At 45.0% G+C, this 22,521-nt stretch overlaps 2 protein-coding genes across 6 annotated transcripts in view; one reads left to right on the top strand and one right to left on the bottom strand.

Annotated features, from left to right (window-relative positions):
• Positions 1 to 6: 6 nt before the first annotated feature.
• Positions 7 to 19,517, top strand: Tdg (thymine DNA glycosylase). 3 transcript variants are annotated; one of them, XM_021661173.2, is made up of 10 exons: positions 7 to 150; positions 7,022 to 7,152; positions 9,818 to 10,059; positions 11,456 to 11,525; positions 13,380 to 13,515; positions 13,677 to 13,759; positions 13,840 to 13,934; positions 16,606 to 16,777; positions 17,328 to 17,453; positions 17,753 to 19,517. In XM_021661173.2, the coding sequence occupies exons 2-10, from the start codon at positions 7,071 to 7,073 to the stop codon at positions 17,893 to 17,895; spliced, it is 1,149 nt and encodes a 382-aa protein (XP_021516848.1). In that variant the 5' UTR covers positions 7 to 150; positions 7,022 to 7,070; the 3' UTR covers positions 17,896 to 19,517. The 3 variants fall into 3 exon arrangements, with proteins under 3 accessions (XP_021516848.1, XP_021516847.1, XP_021516846.1); XM_021661172.2 differs by having other exon boundaries at positions 37 to 248; positions 17,756 to 19,517; XM_021661171.2 differs by having other exon boundaries at positions 43 to 248.
• A 236-nt stretch (positions 19,518 to 19,753) lies between these two features.
• The window catches only part of Glt8d2 (glycosyltransferase 8 domain containing 2), a 33,188-nt gene continuing 30,420 nt past the window's right edge, over positions 19,754 to 22,521 (bottom strand). For all 3 annotated transcript variants that reach the window (XM_060377852.1, XM_060377854.1, XM_060377853.1), the window contains 2 exons: positions 22,220 to 22,332; positions 19,754 to 20,828 (listed from right to left, as the gene is read on the bottom strand). In XM_060377852.1, the coding sequence (XP_060233835.1) occupies positions 20,659 to 20,828; positions 22,220 to 22,332 (283 nt within the window). In that variant the 3' untranslated portion in view covers positions 19,754 to 20,658. The remainder of the gene's footprint in view (positions 20,829 to 22,219; positions 22,333 to 22,521) is intronic.

Below are 22,521 nucleotides of genomic sequence, written 5' to 3'. Positions count from 1 at the left end.
GACGCCATTGGCCCTGCCCGGCACGTGACGGCGAGGCCGCGGGCCTCCTCGGAGGGTGACGGAAGTGCGCCGCGGCCCGCCGCGGTGATGTAGCGGCGTGGGAGGGGCCGAGGCCAGCGCCGTCCGTCCACCGGCCGCCCCGATCGCGTGGTGAGTCCTCGCGCCGAGCGGCAGAGCGGGCGCCGTGGGCCCGGCAGCAGTCGCGGCCCCCTCGGCGGCGCCGCCATGGATGCGGAGGGCGCGCGCAGGTAACGCGGGCCGCGCGGCTGGGGTCGGCCGGGGCCGCGGCCACCACAAAGGCCGGCCTGCGCGTGCGCCGTGGGGACCCCCTCCCCCAGCCGGCGCGGGTCGTCCGCCCCGGGTACCCGCGAGCTTCAAAAGGCGGAGTGACCGCGGCCGCCACCTCCGCACGCAGTCCTTCATCTTCGGTCGCCGTCGACTGTAAAGACGGAGCGGGTGCCCTGTTGAGGCACTCGGGACGGCTACCTCCGCACCCCCACGGGAGGTCTATTAGGGATCGCAGGGTAGATGCTATTGCTGTGGAGTGCGTGTAGTGGAAAGAAGGCAATCTAGAGGGCGTACCTTTTCGGTGGCCCTAGGATGGTCTTTAAAGTTGTCCCTTAGGGGAGCTGCGGATGTCAAGGGCACCTGCCAAAGTATAGGTTTGGAGACAGAAAGCTAAATAAGAAAAACGAGATGGCAGGGCCTTCGAAGGTAAACGGAATATTGATTCACATATTAGGCCTGGTGAAGAATCAGCCTGCCTCTCAGTGGGACACTGAACTCAGGCAAGATACTCTGTCTTCAGCCCGCCGCCCCATTCCACAGCTGTGCTGTCGACTTTGAGAAGATTGTGGGCATGGGACTGATGGCAGTCCACGGAAGTAAAATGAGAGCCTGGTTTACCACTGAAAGATTCAGGGGCGCACCCCAGAGGGGTCTCTACTGCCAGGGCTGGTAGGGCTATCTCTAAATCTGTTCAACAGTTTACCAACTCTGCGGTTCCAGTGGCCCAGCCCAACTTTCACAGGGGTTTGTAGAACTGATAGATTGAATCAGGGTCTACATAAATAAATGCTGATTGGATAGATTAGTGAATCATTAACAAAAAGAGGGACAGTCTTATATGGAAGTGCAGAAAAAAAACAAGACAGAATAAGGCTTGTGGGCAGTTTTCATACAGTAGGTGGTATAGTTTGTTTCCAGAAGCAAGAAGGTAACTGCTTAGTTTCATGCTGATGATATATCCGGAGTATTTGTTTTGTGTACATGTACATGTGTGTGTGGTTGCTCACACACACTAATACCCAAGACCAAATAGTATGGGAGGAGGACCTTGATGTCATACCACTGGGGTTAAAATGAATTGGGGTTATTACTTGGGAAGGTGGGGTTGGGACTGAGCCCAGGGCCTCCAGTAGGCTAGTCAAGCACCATACCCTGAGTTATGCCCTAGCCATCTTCCTACTTTTTATTAAAAGGTCTTGCTGGTTAGCCTGGGCTAACCATGGGTTCACTTTGCAGCACAGATGGACCTTGAATTTTTGAGCCTTCTGCTTCAGCCTCCAAATGACTGGGCTTATGGGCCTTTCCTTCATGGCCTGGTTTGAACTGAACATTCTGATTAGTCTTAAAGTCTTTGTGCTTCCTGCCTGTAGTAGCTAATGCACAGTAAGTATCCATTCTCTGTGTAGCACTGTCAGCAGCAGACTGTGTGGCATGCCTCCCGGTCCACATGAGCTCCCTGGAGCTGGGTGTTCATTTCATTTAGCACTGGTCATTGTTTTGTGGGTATTCAGTGTGATACATACTTGTTCAAGTGAGGTGACTAAGGGTATTTGGAAAATGGCACCCTAGACCCTTTAGATAGTCATTTTACCCTTTAGATAAAATGACTGAAAAAACGTTTCTCAGTGTTTGTAGAGAAAACCTTATAGATTTACAACAGCAGATCTGAATTTATTAACTAGACTTTTTTCTTTTTTAATCTTTGAGACAGTCTTGCTGTGTAGCCTTAAGCAAAGCCTCAATCCATATTCATCCCCCTGCCTCTGCACCGTGCTGGGATTACAGGTGTACAGTGTGCTGGCCTCCATAGACCTCTCAGTCAGCTGTGTGTGTGCTGAGACACAGACAGCTGTAGGAACCAGTCCTGAGAACAGGAGATCGCGAGGAGGGAGGAGAGAAGGAGAGAGGAAATCAGCAGCATGACAGAGAAAGAGGCAGTGTGGGGCAGGTGAAACCAAGAGATAAGGGAAGGAAAGAGAAGGGGATGCTTTCGTCCAGCTGTGTAAGCTCACACAAAATAGTTCACCGCTGTCAGCTTGGCATCACCCAGAAGACACACCTCCAGCTCTGTCCTTAGGGTCTTTCCAGAGAGGTTCAACCGGGACCTGCCTTGGATGGGGCGAGACTGTAAGGAGTCAGTGGCCTGGTGACTTTCCCCCTTGCGGACATCTGCTCCATGAGGCTGGTTGTCGACTGCACTGCACTGAAGAAAGTCAGGATGAGTCAGAGCAAAGCAAAGTTAGAAAGCTTCCTGGGTGGTGGTGAGGGATAAGCATGAGTGCTTATTTATTGTTTTACTGTCAGCATTTGACTCTGTGTGTGTGTGTGCTCACACTCATGAATGTGTGTGTGTGGAGAAGCCCATGTGCCACAGCTCAAGTACAGAGGTCAGAGGACAATTTGCCAGGATTTTCTTCTTCCACCTGTGGGTTTCAGATATCAGATTCAGGTCGTCAGGCTTGGTGGCAAACGCCTCTGCCTGCTGAACCAAGCATAGGCAGTGGAGGTTGGGGAATGGCAGGCTTAGTTTAAAAGGGTAGTACATAGCTAAGACATGGGTACAGCTTCTCAAGAGGAAAGTCCACAGCTGTCTTCAGTGGCTATGTATAACATTCTGTCTTTCTCCTGATCTCCTTGGGGGCTTGCTTACAGTTTCAGAGGGTCAGTCCATGATCATGGCGGGGAGCAGACAGGAGTGGCACTGGAACAGCAGGTGCTTGCTTTACATCCTGATCTGAAGACAGCAGCCGGAAAGAGGGTGGGAGACACAGACCGAATGGACACAGTGGGCCTGGTGTGGGCTTTTGAAACCTCAGAGCCCATCCCCAGTGACACAAGGCCCCCTCCTAATCCTTCCCGAACAGTTCATCAAGTAGGAACTGATCATGCAAATAGATGAGCCTATGAGGGCCATTATTCAAGCCACAGCACCAGTTTATTGTTTTCCTTAGAGAATTTCCCTTGTGAGTAAAGTCATAATGATTCAGGTGACTTGGATTTAGCGATGTGAGAGGAGTACATTAATACAGTTAAACTTCAGCTACAAACACTCTTTGATCTTATAGTTTGTAGTTTTTAACATCCTTACTTGTGTGTTTTCAGAAAGATAGGCAATCTCTATAGTCACTTGTGCTAACATTTCTGACTCTGAGCCAGACTCTAGAATAAAAGACTGCCCCTTCCTGTGTCCTTTCATTTTTCCTGTTTATGCTTTTCTGAGCTGGATCCCAGACTGGGGAAAGGGGGTGGTGGGGAGAAAGAAGCTGCTATCACTGGATTCCCAGCCCTGGTCAGCACTGTGGACCAATGGCTCTCGCTGCCCACATCCCCAGCACGCTGGACTGTATTCTGAACTGGGCACAGGAAGAAGCTCTTCCATTAAGTTGCTTTTGTTAAAGTGTTAAAGTGTTGAATGAATGTGGGGTCTGTTCAGATCTCAACAGACTTAGTGCTACTTAATGTAAAGGCTGCTAAATCTAATTCTTCATTATAGTGAGGGAGGGGAAGCTGGAAATAGGGGTGAGGACTCAGTTTCCCTAATGCTGCCCCTTTCCTGGAGAGTTGTCATTCAGAAACACTGCAGAATTCTTTTATTTATTTTATTTATTTATTTAACTTTATAGAATTCTATCACAGGAGCTAGCATGTACATGTAGCATATATTTTTTTTAATGTTTTGAGCAGGGGCTAGAAAGATGGTTCAGCAGTTAAGACCACTTGCTGCTCTTGCCTAGGACATGAATTTCCCATCATAGACTTGGTGGCTCACAACTGCCTGTAGCATCAGTTATGGGGCACTGACTCCCTTTTCTGGCCTCCACAGGCACTACATGCATGGCATGCACATGAACTCATGCAGACAAGCATTGGTATACATGGATGTTTTGAAAGTAAAAAAATAAAAATAAAACCAACTTGAGGCAAATTGTGTCACTTGCAGATTTAACTACTATTCAATAATTAGAAAATTAGATTGTTCAGAACTCTGGTTTTCCAGCATTCAAATTCATGCAAGTGTCTGTGGACATGTCTTGCTTTCTTCTGCCAAGTAGAAAAAAATGTCATGGACTGGGAAGAAGGCTCACTTGGTGAAGTGCTTGCTGCAGTACCTATTTGGAGATCTGGCTGTGTGGGCATGTGCCTGTCTTCCTAGCTTGCTGGTCCTTAAGTCTAGCCAGTCTTACAGCTTCAGGATCAGTGGGAGAGCCTATCTCAAAAACTGAGGTAGAGAGCCATCAGGGGAGATACCTGACCTGCCCTCCACATGTACCCACATAAAGAATGTTCTATCCCACCGCCCTGTAGGGTGTTAGGAAGCTACATGATCATGATCATACATACTTGTGATTCCAGCATCTGGGAAGTAGAGGGAGAAGGAGCAGGAGTTCATGTTCAGCTTGAACTATGTAGAGTTGAGGCCAGCTTGGACTATACAAGACCTTGTCTCAACAATAAAAACCCATGCAAAAATATTTTAAATATTTATTTTTTTTTCTGTATTTTTCGAAATACCAATTAATTTCCGGTAGCTGCCTAGTATTTTCCCATGCTGCTGTACAGTAGTTTATTGAGCCATTATGTAATTTGAGAACAGAGTATTTAAGGAAATAAAAGCTTGGGGGTGGAGAACAGCTTACCAGTTAAGAGGACCTTGCCGAGGGCCTGGGTTTGATTCCCGGCAGCACATGGAGGCTCACAAGTGTCCCTGAGTCCAGGTGCAGATGTTTATGACCTGACCCTGTCTGCCCTCCACGTGCACACATGCATGTGTTGCACATGTATGCAGAAATGAAATTCACCTTTATAATTGCTGGGCTTGGGGATTTTTGTTGTTGCTTGTTTTAAAGAAATAACACCTTGAAGAGAGAGTTAATATGTTCTTCCTCGCTGGGGCCTGATCCTTGAAGCCGAAGTCCAGAAGTCCGCTGGTTTTAGACCGCAGTTACCTTTCAGCTTGTAGGGCTCTAAGCTGGCCTCTCATAGGCTGTCTATTGCCCTGTGTGACCTGTGCTGAGGAATTAAAGTTGATTTTGAGACTCAACAGAACCAGGGGACTCCAGGTAGTACTGCTCAGGAACCAGTTTCAGAGCTTCTCAGAAGCTGTTCAGATAGCTCTGGATTGAGGGCAGGACAGAGAAGCAGTGATGAGGACTGTCTCTCCTCATTCAGCAGATGTGCTCAAGAGCAGAAAGGTCAAGGCAAGCAAGGCTCTTAGCATAGTGTTTGTGAATGGCTAGGCCAGGGGAAGGCATTCTTCCAGAGCAATGAACACAAGTCTAAGGGAGCAGAGGTCACACGGCAAGGTATTGTGGGAAAATCTGTTATGTGCCATTCAAGTTTATCTAGGAAGTTGGGTTGTTTGGTTTGGTTTGGTTTGGTAATTTTTGTTTGTGTATTGTTTCTTGTTTTCTCAAAACAGGGTTTTTCTGCGTAGCCCTGGCCATCCTGGAACTCACTCTGTAGACCAGGCTGGCCTTGAGTCCAGAGCTCCACCAGCCTCTGCCTCCCCACTGCTGGGATTGAAGATGTAAGCCACCACCCGGCAGTTTATTTTCACCTTTTAAGTGGGCCATTTTACTGACATAAATCTTATTATAGAATTCGCACATTGACCTTTGCCTTTTTATTGTGTTTGTGTGTGTATGAGAATGCATGCCCCTTTCATGTGCAAGTGCCACAGAGTCCAGAAGAGGGCTCCAGTCCCCTGGCACTGAAGTTGCAGGAGATTGAAAGCTTCCTGATGTGGGTCGTGGGAATTGAACCTGGTCCTCTGAGAGCAGGGGTGCTCTGGACCACTGCATCATCTCTGGCCATGATCTCTGGCTTCCTGAGGTCATTGTCTTTGCCCACAAAACACTGAGAAAGGGGAGCATGACTTTTCGAATAATACATTTCTTCTCATTTGATTTCTGAGTGCATGCTGCCTTTAGTGCCATCATACGATGCTGCCTTGGGATACTGCTATAGCAGACTGCATCAGTGTCCCTTGCTTTCCGCTGACAGCAGCAGCTTGAGACGTTGTTTCTGGGTCACTGTAGAAAGGCGTTTGGAAATTCTTCCATTGTGGCCTAGGGTTTGGAGTGGGTTTTGGTTGGTTCTGCTTTCTGTCTTACGAGTCAAGGTCTCTCTGTAGCTGGAATTACAGGTGCCCATCTTCTGGTGCAGCAAGGCCTGCATGCTTTTAATGGTATTGAAGTCATGCTTACAAGAGAGTTCAGAGATAGTTACAAGTCTTTTTCTACTGTCCACAAAGTGGTGAGCAGCAACCAAAACAAAGAACTAGCAACAACAACAACAAACTCTAATGGACACATTAAAAACACCTGGTGGCACATGCCTGTAATCCCAGGCAGAAAAGTTAAAGAAAGCCCACAAAGAAACCAAGAGAAAACCCAAGTTAGGCTGTTAGGGAAATTTTTGTGCCAAGAAGGAGTGTGGTGTCTCATTGCAGAGAAAGCACAGGCAGCTCGACAGCCCTGCAGGCTGTGTTGGTGGCACACGTGGCCACCAAACAATATGAGCTAACATGCTGTCTCATGAGTGCTTGGTAAAGGCTAGGAATGTATGTACAGGCGCAGGGCAGACTCAGCCTTCCTCTCTCCTAATGTCTGAAGAGTAACTGCAATCAGACTGAAATATTTGGAGTCTGAGATTCTTTGTACAACTGATGATTTAAACTCACACTTGGGTAATTTTTATTGGCAACATGACTTCTATCTGATTGTTCTTTCAGCTATTCTCTGGAGCAAGTTCAAGCTTTTTATTCATTTCCATATCAACAAATGATGGCGGAAGCTCCGAACATGGCCATCACGACCGAAGAGCAGATGCCAGCAGAAGCTCCTGCCCAGGAACCTGCACCAGGTAGTTCCTACATGGGTCCATCCTTGAATGCCTCTGCCTCTAGCTAAGCAATTAGTGAACACACTGATAACATATTTGCATACATGTTACACATTGCACAGTTACATATCAGCACACCAAGTGCTGCAGAGAGGCTCTGATGGGTGACCTGGGTTGGCATTTAGCTTGGTCAGAGGCAGCGGAACAGTAACATAAGAGTTCTAAGAGCCATTGTAGACATCCCGTGAACAGCAGAGGATGGAAGGTGCCAGCTGAGGGACAGAGTTGAGGCATGGTAGCCAAAACCTGAGTGAGGACGGTGGAGTCTCGAAGAAAGTGGTGGAAATGGAAGCAGATGAGGCAGGGAGGCTTGTGTTGCCCCTAAGGTGTGCACATTCTGTTTCCAAAGCAGTAGAGCACTGTTGAGAATGCGAGCCAAGGAGTGACTTAATTGGCATTAAGAGTCAGTCGGGGAGGGGTATATTAAGACAAGACTGGCTTGAAGGCACCAGTAGCTTAGAGGCCATTTATGTAAGTGGGGAGGCTAAGAAGAATATTGGAGAGCATGGAAAAAGAGTTACCTGGGTATTTCATGTAGATGCTGAGGGAGAAGGAGAAACCTGAAAGTACCAGTCATAGTATATTATTATAATGACATAGTGAGGCCAGTCATAGTCAGTTATATTATTATAATGACATATTGAGGCCAAGGGACTTTTTTTTTTAAGTGTGTGTGTGTATGTGTCTGTTTTCTTAATGTTTAATGTATATGGGTGTTTTACCAGCATGTCTGTGAACCACTTGTATGCCTGATAGTTTTGGAGGCCAAAATGTGGTGTGGGATCCCTTGAAACTGGGGTTACAGCTGTTTGTGAGCTGCTGTGTGGGTGCTGGGAATCAAAGCAGATCCTCTGTAAGAGCAGCTAGTGCTCCTAAGCACAGAGCCATCTCTCCAGCTTTGAGAAAGGGGTTTTGTGCACGGTTCAGGGGCATGGCATCACCATTTGCTCAGCTCTGAGGAAGGCCTAATGGCAAATGGCACCACAGTGGCAGAAGCTCATGTGGGAGAAAGAATCCTGTCTTTACACAGGAAGCTGCAGGGACAGGGAGCTGATAGTACCTGGCAAGCGCACTTCCCCAGTTAACCTAAGGACCCCTTACTCATCCCCACCTTGTAATGGATCCATGTCTCCTAATGAAGCTACCATGGGACTAAGCGTCAAACACAGGACAAGCTCAAGCATTATCAAAAGCATCCTTAGATTTCTGACATGCAGTTGGTTGCAGGAAGTGCCACACACTGATAAAAAGAATTAAAAGAGAAGCCGGATCGGTGGTGGAGGTGGGGTAGCAGCAGTATTTATATGAAGAATGTGGCCAGAGTTGGTTTATAATTCCAGGCCCATACCTGACTTAATGGCAGAAGCTGCCTCATGGAGTACCAGGGCTCCCCAGCTGCTAGTCTGTGGCTGTAGAGTCCTGATAAGGAATAGCTGAAGCAGCCTTCCAGGGTGGGTGGGTTGGTTGGTTGGTTGGTTGGTTGGTTGGGAAAATATATAGTAGAATGGGGCAGAAGCCTGAGAAACTAGGAAAGTATTCAAAGAATTAAGGATGAGGGACCCAGGGTTTCCTGTTCAATAACTTTATGTCTGTTTTGTGCTTTGTACCTCAGGAGACACTAGCATTGTCAAGAGACACTTGACTGCCAGGACTGACATTTATTGGGTAGAATTGATGGATGATGATATCCACTCTGTAGTGGAGAGAGCAAGCCTCAACACACATCGTTCAGCCTCACTGTCAGTTATGCAGAGAGCCTAAGAACACATCTCTTTTCTTACCTTTGAATGGTGCTGCCAGCCTTGATTGCTTGTCTTCAGCATCTGTAGCTCACATTAAATGTGTGTGGAGCAGTCTATATGCCTCATGACTTCCAGAACAAGCCAGGAGCCACCTATGGCCGTCTACCTGTGGGAAATAAGTTAAAACCTCTCCCTTTGAGGACAGGGTATCGCTCTACAGACCAGGCTGGCCTTGAATTCAGAAATTCTTTGTCTGCCTTTGCCTCGTTGAATGCTGGTATTAAAGATGTGTACCACCTCCAAAAATTTGTTTGATTATTTATGTACTGATAGTTAGAATGCTTTTGTTTGCTTGCTTGCTTGTTTGAGACAGGGTTTCTCTGTGTAGCCTTGCTGTCTTGAACTCTCTTTGTAGACCAGTCTAGCCTCAAACTCACAGAGCTCCACTTGGCTCTGCCTCCCTAAGTGCTGGGATTGCAGGCATGCACTACCGTGCCCAGCTTCTTCTTCTCCTCCTTCTTCATTTATTTTACTCATATACAAGTGCTCTTTCTGCATGTATACTTCAAGCCAGAAGAGAGCATCAGATCTCATTGTAGATGTTATGAGTGATTGCTGGGAATTGAAGTTAGGATTTCTAGAAGACCGGCTGAGCCATCTCTCCAGCCCTGATAGTTAGATAGTGAGAGTGCATAGAAAATGTGCTGTGTGACTATCAAATGTGCCTAGATGGAGAGGAAAAAGGAAGAGGGACCAGTATAGAGGAGACCAGTGCTGAGAAACACCGGGATATAACTTGGTTGTTCACAGAGTGACTATTGGGGATCTCCTGCAGCCTCTAAGGTAAAGTCTGTAGCCACATTCTGTGAATCACTGTGTTTCAGAGGCTCCAAAAAGAAGGAAGAGGAAAACCAGAGCAGCAGAACCCAAGGACCCAGTGGAACCCAAAAAACCTTCTGAGTCAAAAAAATCTGGCAAGTCCACAAAATCAAAAGAAAAGCAAGAAAAAATCACAGACACGTTTAAAGTGAAAAGGAAAGTAGACCGTTTCAACGGTGTTTCTGAAGCTGAGCTTTTGACCAAGACCCTTCCTGATATTTTGACCTTCAATCTGGACATTGTGATTGTAAGAATTTCTGTTCTTGTTTGACAGTAAATATAACTAGAGGATTAGCTGTACTTAACAATGGTCCTTACAAGTAGCATTCTTCTGGAAAAAGGTTTCTAAGAACCTTCTAGGGGTGAGTAGTGAAACCTTCATGAGGTTGTGTTAACATGGGAGTGAGTAAGAGGGTGAGCTGAGATTGGGGCTTCCATAAAGGGAAGGCCTTAGGCAAGCTTTCGTCTATCTTTAAAGTGTTTCCTTGATGAAATCTGTGATACTGCACTTGAATGAAATAACCCGTGTGAACTACTTGGGCTGTGTGCTGGGTTGTAGTTCTCAGGATGTGATAGTACTGCAGTGGTTCTGTTTTTTGCTATTTTGAGATCTGCCCACTCTGTGGCTCTGGCTGGCCTCAAACTGGCAGCAGTCCTAGGTGCCTCTGCCTCTGTTACAAGCCTGTGCCACCACATCCAGCCTGACAGTACTAAGTTTGAGCTTATGTCTACAACTGTAACAAATACGAGAGTGACCATCATGAACTTCAGTAGACAGCTGTGTAGGGGCTCTGTGGAAGACATCACTTTTTGGGAGGCTGACAGAACATGGCTCAGTTTGGCCACCCTAAGAACTATCTCTTTCCTGACTGAAGGCTGCCCCAGTTGGGGTCAAACTTTTTTTTTTTTTAGGTTTCTTGAGATAGGGTTTCTCTGTGTAGCCTTGGCTGCTGTCCTGGACGCACCTTGTAGACCAGGCTGGCCTTGAACTCACAGAGATCCACCTGCCTCTGCCTCCTACTGTGTTGGGATCACAGGCGTTCAGTCTAGCTTTTTTTTTTTTTTTTTAACAGCAAATTGTTGAAAGGGGTCTCTGTGCAGCAGCAGTTCTGTTTTATCTGCCACTCCTGCAGGAAAGCCCCAAGGCTTAAGGCTCTTCTTTTTGTTTTATTTATTAGTATGTAATAACTGTACAAAACACCCGCTTCACTGTGTTTCATACATATGTAAGATGCACCGTTTTTGTGCACCACCTGTCACCTTTGGTCCTTCCTTCCCTGATTGTTTTTCTTATCAAATGGTCTAGCTTTTCCTCTCTTTCTCTCATGGTGGTTGTTCAAGACAGAGTTCCACTGTTCAGCCCTGTATCTCCTAGAACTCAGTCCGTACACCAGGCTGGCTTCAAACTCACAACTCAGAGATTCACCTACCTCTCCCTCCCAAGCAATGGGATCAAGAGCACGTGTCAATACCACCTGGCTGTTTCATTTAATTTTGGAAAACAATAATTTAGTATGCTACTTAATGTCAGGGTGTGGCAGTAACAGAACAGCCTGCCTTTTATCTGGACTTTGCATATGAAACAAGTGGGATATTTGCCTCAGTTTTTAAAGATAAAAGTGTTTAACTCTTTTGTATCCTAGATTGGCATTAACCCAGGATTAATGGCTGCTTACAAAGGGCATCATTACCCTGGGCCTGGAAACCATTTCTGTAAGTGTCTACTTCTTAAAAGTTACTTTTCAAAGCGACATTTCTATCAGTAAGATTAATGGGCTGATTTTATAGTTCTAAGAATGGTAGAATAAGCTACAGTGCTCTCTGAGTGTATACGTGACGATCAAGGGTCTGAAATGGTGTGTTAGTGCCCACACTTCCATGTTGATGGGGAGTAGAAGGGCATCAAAAAGTACTTTCTGAGGGTCAACCCAGGACTCGGAGCATGCTGAGTATATGCTCTACAGCTGTGCTGACCTCCCGCCTCTCTCCTTGCTCGAACGTTTTCCGGATTTTATCTCATTTAGTATTGTTACTATCTTTTGATGTTTTGAGACAGTCTCTCTCTTAAGGAGTTCCTATGGAGACCAGTCAGGCTTGAGCTCCCAGATACCTGACTGTCTGCCTGCCTTCGCCTCCCAAATGCTGGGATTAACGGGTATACTACCACCCGGCCTTGATTTGTGTGTGTGTGTTCCAAGGATAGGGTAACAGTAGTAGTTGGCTGTGTCAGTGTGGACAAAAGTATTGGTGCTCCCAGATTTTTGCCAGTGTTATTTTCTTGGGGAGAGAAAAAGTATTGATTATAGAGCTGGAGAGATGGCTCAGAGGTTCAGAGCATCGGCTGCTCTTCCAGAGGTCCCAGGTTGAGTCCCAGCACCCATGTGGTGCCTCACAACTCTCTGTAGCTACAGTTCTAGAGGGCCTGATACCCTCTTTTGGCACCAACTGCACACATGGTACACAACATTCTGGGCAAAACACCCTTTTCTGGTTGATTTTATTTTATTTATTTTATTATATTTTATTTTTTGTCAGTGTGACACAAGCTCAGAGTAATTTGGAAAGAGGAAACCTCACCTGAGAAAATAGCACCACCAGATTGGCTGTGGCCATTTTTAATTAATGATCGCTAGAGGAAGGGCCAGCTCATCGTGGGGGATCCCCTCCCTGGGCAGGTGGCCCTGAGTGTAGAAAGCAGGCTGAGCAAGCCAGTAAGGAGCGTCCTTCATGGCCTCCGCATCGCTTCCTGCCTCCGGGTTCCAGCCTTGACTTCTCTCAGTGATGGAGTGGGACCTGAGAGATGTAAGTTGAAATAAATGCATCCTTCTCCAAATTGCATTTGGTCATAGTCTTTATCAAAGCAGTTGAAACCCTAAGACACACCCATGTACATAAAATTAAGAGTCTCTTAAAAGAAATTTACTGATTGTTGGTTATCAGTTTTATGTAAAATGCTTGGATCTGAGACATTCTCTAAAGACAGTTTCTATGGAAGAAAATAGCAGTGAAGGCTCATTCTTTACTAGTGAGCTTTAAAACAGGTACCACCACTGTGTGCTCTGTACATTCAGGTTGGTACAGATCCTGTGCCACTGCCGACCAGAGCAGAGCTCGCTGCTTATCTGAGGGTAAGGTGTTCCAGATGTTTCGGCTAAGTAATACTGTGCCTTCAGAACTAGCTCCGTATCGTCCCCATTACTACTTTAACATTCTGAGAAAGTGTGTCTTACTTTCCTCCACCCTCAAAATGTCTGAGTTTAGTCTGTGGGGTAGTCTAGGGCAGATGGTGACCTTCCAATTTTGGGGGAAGAACACAGTTTGAAGCTGTGTGTTCAAGGAAGATAATGGTTTCTTGTAGGAAATTTTTAATTACTAAAATCAGAAAAATTAGCATGGTACAATCTGCTGTCGTTGTTCGATACGGTATTTGACCTAGGTTACTAACTTTGATAAATTTTAAGTCCTTTATTTCCCTTCACTTTTAAGAATAGGATGTGGACCGTTCCATCGGTTCTTTGGTAAAAGCTTCCCATGTTCTGTGGAAGTGACAGGGTCCTCTCTCCACAGGGAAGTGCCTGTTCATGTCAGGGCTGAGTGAGGTTCAGCTGAATCACATGGATGACCACACTCTACCCGGGAAGTATGGCATCGGGTTCACCAACATGGTGGAAAGGACAACGCCAGGCAGCAAGGATCTGTCTAGGTAGCTATAGAACATGAGTCTTACATTGGTGCAGGCTACTCCTGTTATTTAGGAGCATTGTATTGATTCAGTCCAAACCAAGATCCAAAAACATGTGTGTGATGTGACGTTGCAAGCACTGCTGTGTCGGTATTCCTCACTGCTTCTTAATTCAATTCTAGTAAAGAATTTCGGGAAGGAGGGCGGATCCTAGTGCAGAAACTGCAGAAATATCAACCACGAATAGCGGTGTTTAATGGAAAATGTAAGATTGACTTTCACATTCTTATGTTTCTTCATGCTAATGGAAAGGGCAGTGTTAAATATGTTTGTGTTTTATTTTAGGTATTTATGAAATTTTCAGTAAAGAAGTTTTTGGAGTAAAAGTTAAAAACTTGGAATTTGGGCTTCAACCCCATAAGATCCCAGACACAGACACTGTAAGTCGCCTGAATGCACCTGTAAGCCAGCTCCACAGGGGCTTCCAGTCAGTTGTCCTTTCCATTTGTCCCAGACATTGTCGTTTTTGCCATGAGAAAAGCCACTTTTTTTACTAAATAATTACCAGCTTACCCTTTCAGATGCAGGTAGTGTATTTAAAAAGTATTTGTCAGCTAAATGTCGGTGGCACACACCACGTTCAGAATATCATCAGTGGTAATTATTTACAAATTCAGACGTGCATATAAACACAGAGCTCATTGGTAAAATTAACTACTTCATTTGTATATTTAACCCCAGCTTAAATTTAGAGCCATACATGCTAGATAGATATCAGCCAATCTTTTGTTTGGTTCTGTCACATAATCAAAGGCAGCATGAGATAGCTCTGTGTTTGGCTTCTCTCTCTCTCTCTCTTGGTTTTTCAAGGCAGGGTTTCTCTGTGTAGCCTTGGCTGTCCTTGACTTGCTTTGTAAACAAAGCTGGCTCCAAACTCAGAGAAATTCTCTTGCCCTGCCTCCCTGAATACTGGAATTTACAGGCATGTAAATTCCTAGCAGTTTTCTCTCTCTCTCTCTCTCTTTCTCTCTCTCTCTCTCTCTCTCTCTCTAACATTTTATCTATTCATCCATCCATCCGTTTATTTATTTTTATATGTATGGGTGTTTTGCTTGAACATATGTCTGTGTTCAACCTCATGTGTCACAGGGGTAGGTATTGGGGTTGAACCTAGTTTCTCACTTGCAGCTTTCTTCTGTTATTCAGTGTGTGGCGGGGGCTGGGTATTCAGGTTGAACCTAGGGTTTCTCCCGTGCAAGGCAGATTCTGTGGATGCTTTCCATCATCAAGGGAAGCAAGAACAGGAACTTGAAAGCAGAAATTGGAGCAGAGATGATAGAAGAACACTGCTTGCTCAGCTTTCATATAAAACCCAGGCTCTGCGCCTGGAGAGGTGTCTCAGTGGTTAAGAGCACTGGTTATTCTTCCAGAGGACCTGGGTTCAATGCCCAGCACTCGCATGGCAGCTCACAACTGTCTGTCACTCCAGGTCCAGGGTTTCTGGTACTCTCACACAGATGTTCATGCTGGCAAAACACCAGTGCACATAAAAATAAATTTTATAAAACAAAACAACAACAACGAAAAACCCTTGGTTCATCTGACTAAGAATGACATTACTCACAGTGGGCTGGGCCTCCCATACTAGCTAGCAGTTAAGGAAATGCTTCATGGGACTGGCAGGATGACTCAGTGGTTAAGACATTTTCTGCCAAGCCTGACAACTCGAGTTCAATCCCCAGAGAGGATTCTGTCCTCCAACTCTCTCTTGCACACATACCACATGCCCCCAGCCCTCCAAAAGATAATTTTTTTAAAAAAGGAAAAAAAGAAAGTGCCTCACAGACAAGGCCACAGGCTAGTGTGATCTTGGTAATTCTTGGGTTGAAGTTCCTTCACAGATGAGTCTAAATCTGGGTCACATACAGCCGAGAAGTAACGCTGTACGTGGGGCAGTTCTCTGGGCGGCACCGCGTTCATCTTCTACCGTGTGTCCGTTACCAGGACCCAGGAAGCTGTTGATGGTGCTAGTGACTAGCTTGAAGTGAAAACAGTTTGCCTGCTCCTTTCTGTTTTCCTTTATTTGTGTGGGTGACTGGGAGGGCTGTCTCACTAGGTAGACCGCTACCCTCAGACTTACAGAGTTGCACCTGACTCTGCCTCCTGAGTGCTAGGATTAAACCTGTGTGCCATCAGCCCCAGCCAGTCTACTCTGGGTCATTTTAATTTAATACCTTGAAAATGTGCTGTTATAAACCATGCTAACATACGTACACATCTGTATCAATCAGGAGTATTTAAACATGCTATAATCAGAGCAAAATAATATATGATGAGGAAGCCTCAAAGCAGAATAATTAAAAATTATCATGCCTCAGCTGTGTATAGAGAAAACAAAAAATAAAGTCTGCTCTTTGAAGGACAGTTTGTTACCAGCCAAAATGATAAATGCAGGTGTCTTTGCCTTTAGTCATCTACTTTTGGTAATTTATCTAATTTCTAGGAACATTTCCAAAATAAGGATGTACAAGGCTTTTTATTATACTTGATGATAAAAGAATTCAAAGCAACCTAAATTCTTCGGTTGGCTCTAATAAGTTGTAAAAGGCCCACAAAACTCTGTTTAAGGCTTTTTTGCCTTGCTATATGCTAAGAACACCTCAGAGATAACACCGCTGAGTGACAGGAGCAGGGGCCGAGGATGGGGAACACGTGGTGCTTTGTATGGTTAGTGAAAAGATGTGGGGCAGTGATGCACCTGGGTGCCTTTGACTGTCCACGGACGCCTCAGCTACCCATGAGTGATGCCCCAGCAAAGAGAACAGCGAAATAGAGAACTGGGAGGAAAAGCCTCATCATTAGTCCTGTCTTAAATATAGTTTGTTCCTTTTAAATTGTGAAATATATTTGCTATAAAAAGAAAAGATTTGATTGATAGAGAAACAGTTGAAGGAGCCATATTTTAATTTATTGGCTTTGATCTTAAATGAAACTTCTTTCGTTGATTTTATTTATATATATCTTATTACGCCAAGTAAAGATAAGTTTTTCTAACCACAGCATGAGTCAATTCAGTCAAATGTTCAAGTCTCTGAACCTTGTTGCTCACAGCTCTGCTACGTCATGCCGTCTTCCAGTGCCAGATGTGCTCAGTTTCCTCGAGCCCAGGACAAAGTTCATTACTACATTAAGCTGAAGGACTTAAGAGATCAGCTGAAAGGCATTGAACGCAACACGGATGTTCAGGAGGTGCAGTACACATTTGACCTGCAGCTCGCCCAAGGTTTGTTAGCATTCCCCTCCCTTACTGATTTCCTGTGTGTACAGGACAGGAGGTAGCAGACTTAGAGCAGGAGGAAAGAAAATGGTGGTGTAGCAAGATGCCCTGGTAATGGATTCTAGTGTACCATCTCCTTGTACTGTGGTTTCCCCTTATTTTGGGTCTAAGGAGCATCTCTCTGCCTAAAGTTGAGTTTGATGGCTTTTTCCAGTTTTCAAAGCTAATGTATATGTTACAGAGAAGTTTAAGAACGATAGCAGATGGGGCTGGAGAGATGGCTCAGTGGGTGGGAGCACTTGTTGCTCTTGCAGAAGACTGGGGTCTGGTTCCCAGAACCCACTTCAGGAGTTCATAGCCACCTGTAATTCCAGTTCAGGGGATCCATTCCCTCTGCCTCCTTGGGCCCCTGCATGCATATGAATTCATGTAACCTCACACCCACATAAATAAAAACAACAAATCTTTAAAAACTATAGCAGATTATATGACTCAGCGGTATTTACATAGGAAACATTTACACATCAGTTTCGGTCATCTTTTACTGTCTCCACAGAGGATGCAAAGAAGATGGCTGTTAAGGAAGAAAAGTATGATCCAGGCTACGAAGCAGCATATGGCGGTGCTTATGGTGAAAACCCATGTCCTAGTGAGCCTTGCAGCTTTTCTTCAGATGGGCTAAGTATGCTTCCCTCAGACTGCTTCCTTCAGAGGGTTGGGGGTGGTGATGGGAATGCAATAGAAATAGAGAGTAGTTGTTGAAGGTGTAAGAGTACTAATATAAAAATATAATTGTCTAAAGGTTTTCAGAGATCATTTTCTTAAGTCATGGCTTCTAAGCTTTCATTTCCCATCTTGAGTAACAAATTATGATTTATCAGTCCTAGATCTGAAAATTTAGTAGAAACTCAGTATACTTTTAAAATCTAATCAGATTCATTGGAACTTGACAATGAACTAGATTTTTTTTTCCCTTCCCAGCAGCCAACAGTGCAGACCTGAGCAGAGAGTCGGCTCCTGGGGACATTCCGAATGGGCAGTGGATGACGCAGTCGTTTGCAGACCAGATCCCTTCTTTTAACAATTGTGGAATGCGAGAGCAGGAACAAGGAAGCCACGCTTAGTGAAGGGGCTTCTCAGCCCCGCCTCAGCGCTGCAGTTTAATGCAGTTGTCAGGACATAGAACCTCAGTTTGCTAACTGAAGACTTTAGTATTGATAGTGCTTTACGCTTTAGTGGTGTAATTATATATGGAGCAGTTGTATGGTAGCGTCAGCTGATGAACCTGTGTAGTTTGCAAAAAAACAGTAGGGTGTTTTTTGGTACTTGAGTTTTGTATTTGAATTACCCATCATTCCAGCTTTTTATATCCTCTTTCATTTATGAAGAAACTGGTTTTCTTTAGGGAGTCACTTTGATCTGTAATTTTAAACTGCAGCAGTCTGAATCTTTATAGTATGCCATTCTCCCTCTAAAAGCCTAAGAAGGGCATGCTAGTAAGAAGCAAACTGGTACAGGCACATGTGCCTGTTTCCGTGTGTGACGCTACCACTCAGTGGAGTGGAGGCCGGGGGTGAAGTCCCTGGTCGCAGTCACAATCAGACCTCTGTACTCTGCAGCGGTGTGTGTGGCAGCTGCTTAGTGATAGAGACACGGAGTGTGGCCGTGCCGATGGGGCTGAGTCCCGCCTTTGGCCTCCCACTCCTGTGTGCTAACCCTCTCAGAGGCAGGACCTGCTGCCGCGTGGGTAGGTTCCTGAGAGCACAGTAGACCTTGCACATTTTGCCAATGTGTTTTACTGAATTCCCTGTTAGTGTTTATCACTGTTCTGATTTCATTCTTGACATGGGAAGTGATAAGAAATGAACTTGAACTTTCAGGGAGAGCAACACCATGCTGCTGGTGTTCGATAGTCCTCTTTAAGCTGGTGCTGTGTGTACATGGGATATATCAAGATAATACGGAGTTTTTCTTGCTGGGTAAAGCTAATCATCAGTCAGTAATTTAAAGAGTATTGTCACTACTGTTTTTTACTGTAGACTTAGTGAACCTCCTGAAAAGTTGATTGGAATTTTTACCTTTGTAGTTTCTAATGCATTTTCCATGGTGCTACAAATAGTCAGCCCATTGGGGCTGGTGGATATTAAAACCGGGTATTCAGACATGCCGATTCTCTCCTGGTCACTCATGAGTATTCTGGCTTGATGCATACCCAAGGAGCGTGCTGGTTTTGCAGTACGAAATGCCTGAGAGGTTTTTCTATCCTGCAGAGGTTTCGGAGCCTGTTCTTCTGTGAGTAATAAGAGAAACAGTTTCTTGCTATGAAGTTTAACATGCCTTTTAGCTGCGGCAATGCTGGATTTTATTTTCCCTTAAGTCTAGGTCACGCTGTGTGCGAGTCATGTTGTTTAAAAGGCGCACTGCGCTGCTGTTTACATGGACATTTATGCGGGCGCTTTGAAGTGCCTTGCATCAGGGATTAGGATCAATTGAATTATTTTTTTCATGGGACTGTGTAAAGCATGTAGCTAAGTATTACTTTGGTATATAACTATTGTAGCTTTACCGTAGATTTCCTTGTGTGGAGAAATATCTTTAAATTATGACACTGGAGAGCGGGTGTGAGGCCTTCCTGGTACAGTCCTGGTGCTTTTCATTGGACATGGCAAATGAATGGTAAATGTTGGTGTATCCTGTACGTGACAGGGCAGGATTTTTTTCATTAAATAATACTGAGATTTTAAATTCATATGGAAGTCTGATAGTTTTTACAATAAACATTAAGAATGGCTATATTTAAGGTACAGGGATTTCTGTAGCAAGATTTAATGGTATTCTTTCCCACTTGAAACCTGAGGACGGTTTACTTTCTGTTATAGTTAACATGTAGAGTCATACAAGAAGAAAATCACAAAAACTTGGATATTTTCTTTTTACAGTTATCTATATGTTTTTAATTTTTATAAAAGACAAAACCAGCAACCTGTTTTTTAAAAAAAAATAAAAAACTCTGCAGCCAGGCATGGTGATACAGACCTTTTAATTCCAGTACTCAGGAGGCAAAGGCATGCAGATCTTCGTGTGTTTGAAGCCAGCCTTGTGAGTTCTAAGCAAGCAGTATATAGAAAGCACTTTTTTGTTGTTGTTGTTGTTGTTGTTACTCTTGGGTTGTTTTGTCTTGTTGTGGTTGTTTGTTTGTGACAGGGTTTCTCTGTGTGTAGCCCTAGCTGTCCTGGAATTCACTCTGTAGACCAGGCTGGTCTCGAACTCATAGAGACCTGCCTATCTCTGCCTCCCGAGTGCTGGGATTAAAGGCGTGTGCTACCACCATCCTAACTGAATTTTACTATTTAAAAATGTGTGGATGTTTTGCCTACAGTATGTCTACGCATCACATGTGTGCCAGTGCTCCTGAAGGCTAGGAGAGCGTGAGCTCCCCATAATGCTGGGAGTCATACCTGGTCCTCTGGAAGAGCAGCCCCTCTCTTCAACACCTAGCCATCTCTCCAGCCAGGGAGACCTTATCTTAAACAGAGCCAAAACTAACAAAAGAATGTCTACAAAACGCCTCCCTGAAAAATCAGATTTCTTTTTTTTAAGTTTTCAAATGTAATTGTCATTCAGGTAAAGGCCAGCCTTGGGTACATAGTGAGACCCTGTCTCAAAACACTAAACACTAAGAAAGAAAGGGATGGGGGTCACTGGCCATCATTTTAACTTGAACAAGTTGGTTAAATCTGCCCATATGGTCCATGGTTCACCCTGTCCACAGTAGTTTTTGCTCCTTACATCGTAGAGCGCACACCTCAGAGGTGCTGCTCATAAAGAGCAGTGTTAGGAGTAGGACACAAAGGGACAATTCATTTTTTATCTACTGTTGGAGTGTATCATGTATTGTGATTGAGCTTAAAGATCCCTGCAGGGTCAGGAACAAACCAGCTTTCCCATAAGTCATTGTGAACACTAGGGAAGTCCCAGGGCTTATGTCTTCCATTCCAGTGGAGTAGTTTAGCTTCCTGTAGAAAGTGTTCTGAATATCTTGCATCAGGGTTCCAGCCTTCAGTGTACACAGAGAAAAACAATAGGCTTGTTAGTGAATATGATTTTTTATGAAACCGTGGATATAAACTTAAGCTAAAAGTTTAGAGGACTCACACCTCAGATAAGCCTCATTGGTATAATCGTACCAGTGTGCAAAATGATAAATAAACCAAAGGGTTATACAGTGAAGATATCTTTTAAGGTAATTTATTTAATTATATGTGCATTGGTGTGAGGGTGTCAGAACTGGAACTGGAGTTACAGACAGTTGTGAGCTTCTGTGTGGATGCTGCGAGTTGAACTTGGGGCCTCTGGGAGAGCAGACAGTGCTCTTAACCGCTGAGCCATCTCTCCAGCTCCTAGTGAAGATATCTTCATGCTACCATTCCTTGGAATATTCTACCGGACTTGTAGAAGATTGTGCAGATATAATTTGTAAAAAAAAATTCATATCCTCTACTGTTTCTTTCTATAATGGAAACTCCATTGAGTAAAGAAAAGTGATTAGCCAAGATTCTGTCCTGCTACATGCCAGTAACAAAACCTGGCTTTTGTCACTCGTTAGCACAGGCGTGGCAGCAGCTGCAGTAAAGAAGCTAGTTATCACATTAGCCAGTGGTGGCTATTACCAGCTTCCAGTCAGTCTCCACTGCAGGAGCCCACATCTGGGACGAGAGCTCAGAGTGAGCTAGCTTCCTTCCCTCAGCGCCATGACAGTGGCTGGATCTCAGAGGAATGACTTTGGGAGATGAAATCAGTTTAACTCATTTGTTTTATAGATGTTAAGTCTTTCTGTTTAGCCCCAAACAGTACATCTCAGCCTTACTGTTGCTTTCCACATCCAAAACACTAAAATCAGATCACTTTTCAGGCCACTGCTGTATACGCTGACTCTTCATTCCTTGTCTGATTCCAAGCCTTACAGAGAAAAATGGCTTCTTTTCCTCTGAAAGATTGTGCCCTTCTTTCTCGGCAGTTGGTAATTCACAGGGTGTGATTCTGAGTCTACTCCAGGATCATAAATTACTCTGTCTTTTCCCTTTTTCTGTTTTGCACAAGTGTCTCTGCTATGTGTGCATGTATGGAAGATCCCTTGGAACTGGAATTAGAGACAGTTGTGAGCTGCCATGTGGATGTGGGAACTGAACCTGTGGTCTCTCGAAGAGGCAGCCAGTGCTCTTAAGCAGCAGAGCCATCTCTCCAGCCCCAGTCCATAGCTTTTCGTGAATCCTGGAATGCACCCCTCCGGCAACTAAAGATACCACCTGCATTTGCAGATTCTGAGCCTGAGAGTTAAAGTCAGGAGGCGGCCAAGTTCACCCCTCAGGTCTGAAGCCTTGGGCTGTAGGTGTTAGCAGTGACGCCCCTGGGTAAAACACACACTTGTTGCTTCCAGGCAGTACTTACCCAGGTGCCGGATGTGCCACAGAGGGTTGATGGTGGAATACTTGCCGTGAAACACAATCAGCATCGGAGAGGTAGCCACACCTCCTCCCAGGGAGCTGCTGTAGAGGTTTTCTCTAGGAGATGGGATAGAAAGCAACGTTTGGTCTGGAGCCCCCACAAAGTAGATGCCAGTGTGGCCCCTCAGAAGGAGATGGAAGGCTTTTCTGCTTTCCCCCAGCTTTTATTTTTTTCAGTTAGGGATCTTTGTTGTTAGAAACGGTCTCCTGTAGATCAGAGTGGCCTTGAAGTCCCTCTATAGCTGA

Source organism: Meriones unguiculatus, chromosome 2 (assembly GCF_030254825.1).
Source record: "Meriones unguiculatus strain TT.TT164.6M chromosome 2, Bangor_MerUng_6.1, whole genome shotgun sequence".
NCBI classification, from domain to species: domain Eukaryota; kingdom Metazoa; phylum Chordata; class Mammalia; order Rodentia; family Muridae; genus Meriones; species Meriones unguiculatus.
This window is presented reverse-complemented; position numbering and strand designations above follow the sequence as displayed.

Bases quoted from the DNA above. Each gene is read 5' to 3' on its own strand.
- Tdg (XM_021661171.2), top strand. From the start codon at position 226: ATGGATGCGGAGGGCGCGCGCAG. The intron at 11,526-13,379 runs GTAAGTGTCTAC...CTCTCTCCACAG, and splicing joins TGGGCCTGGAAACCATTTCT to GGAAGTGCCTGTTCATGTCA. The intron at 13,516-13,676 runs GTAGCTATAGAA...ATTCAATTCTAG, and splicing joins GGCAGCAAGGATCTGTCTAG to TAAAGAATTTCGGGAAGGAG.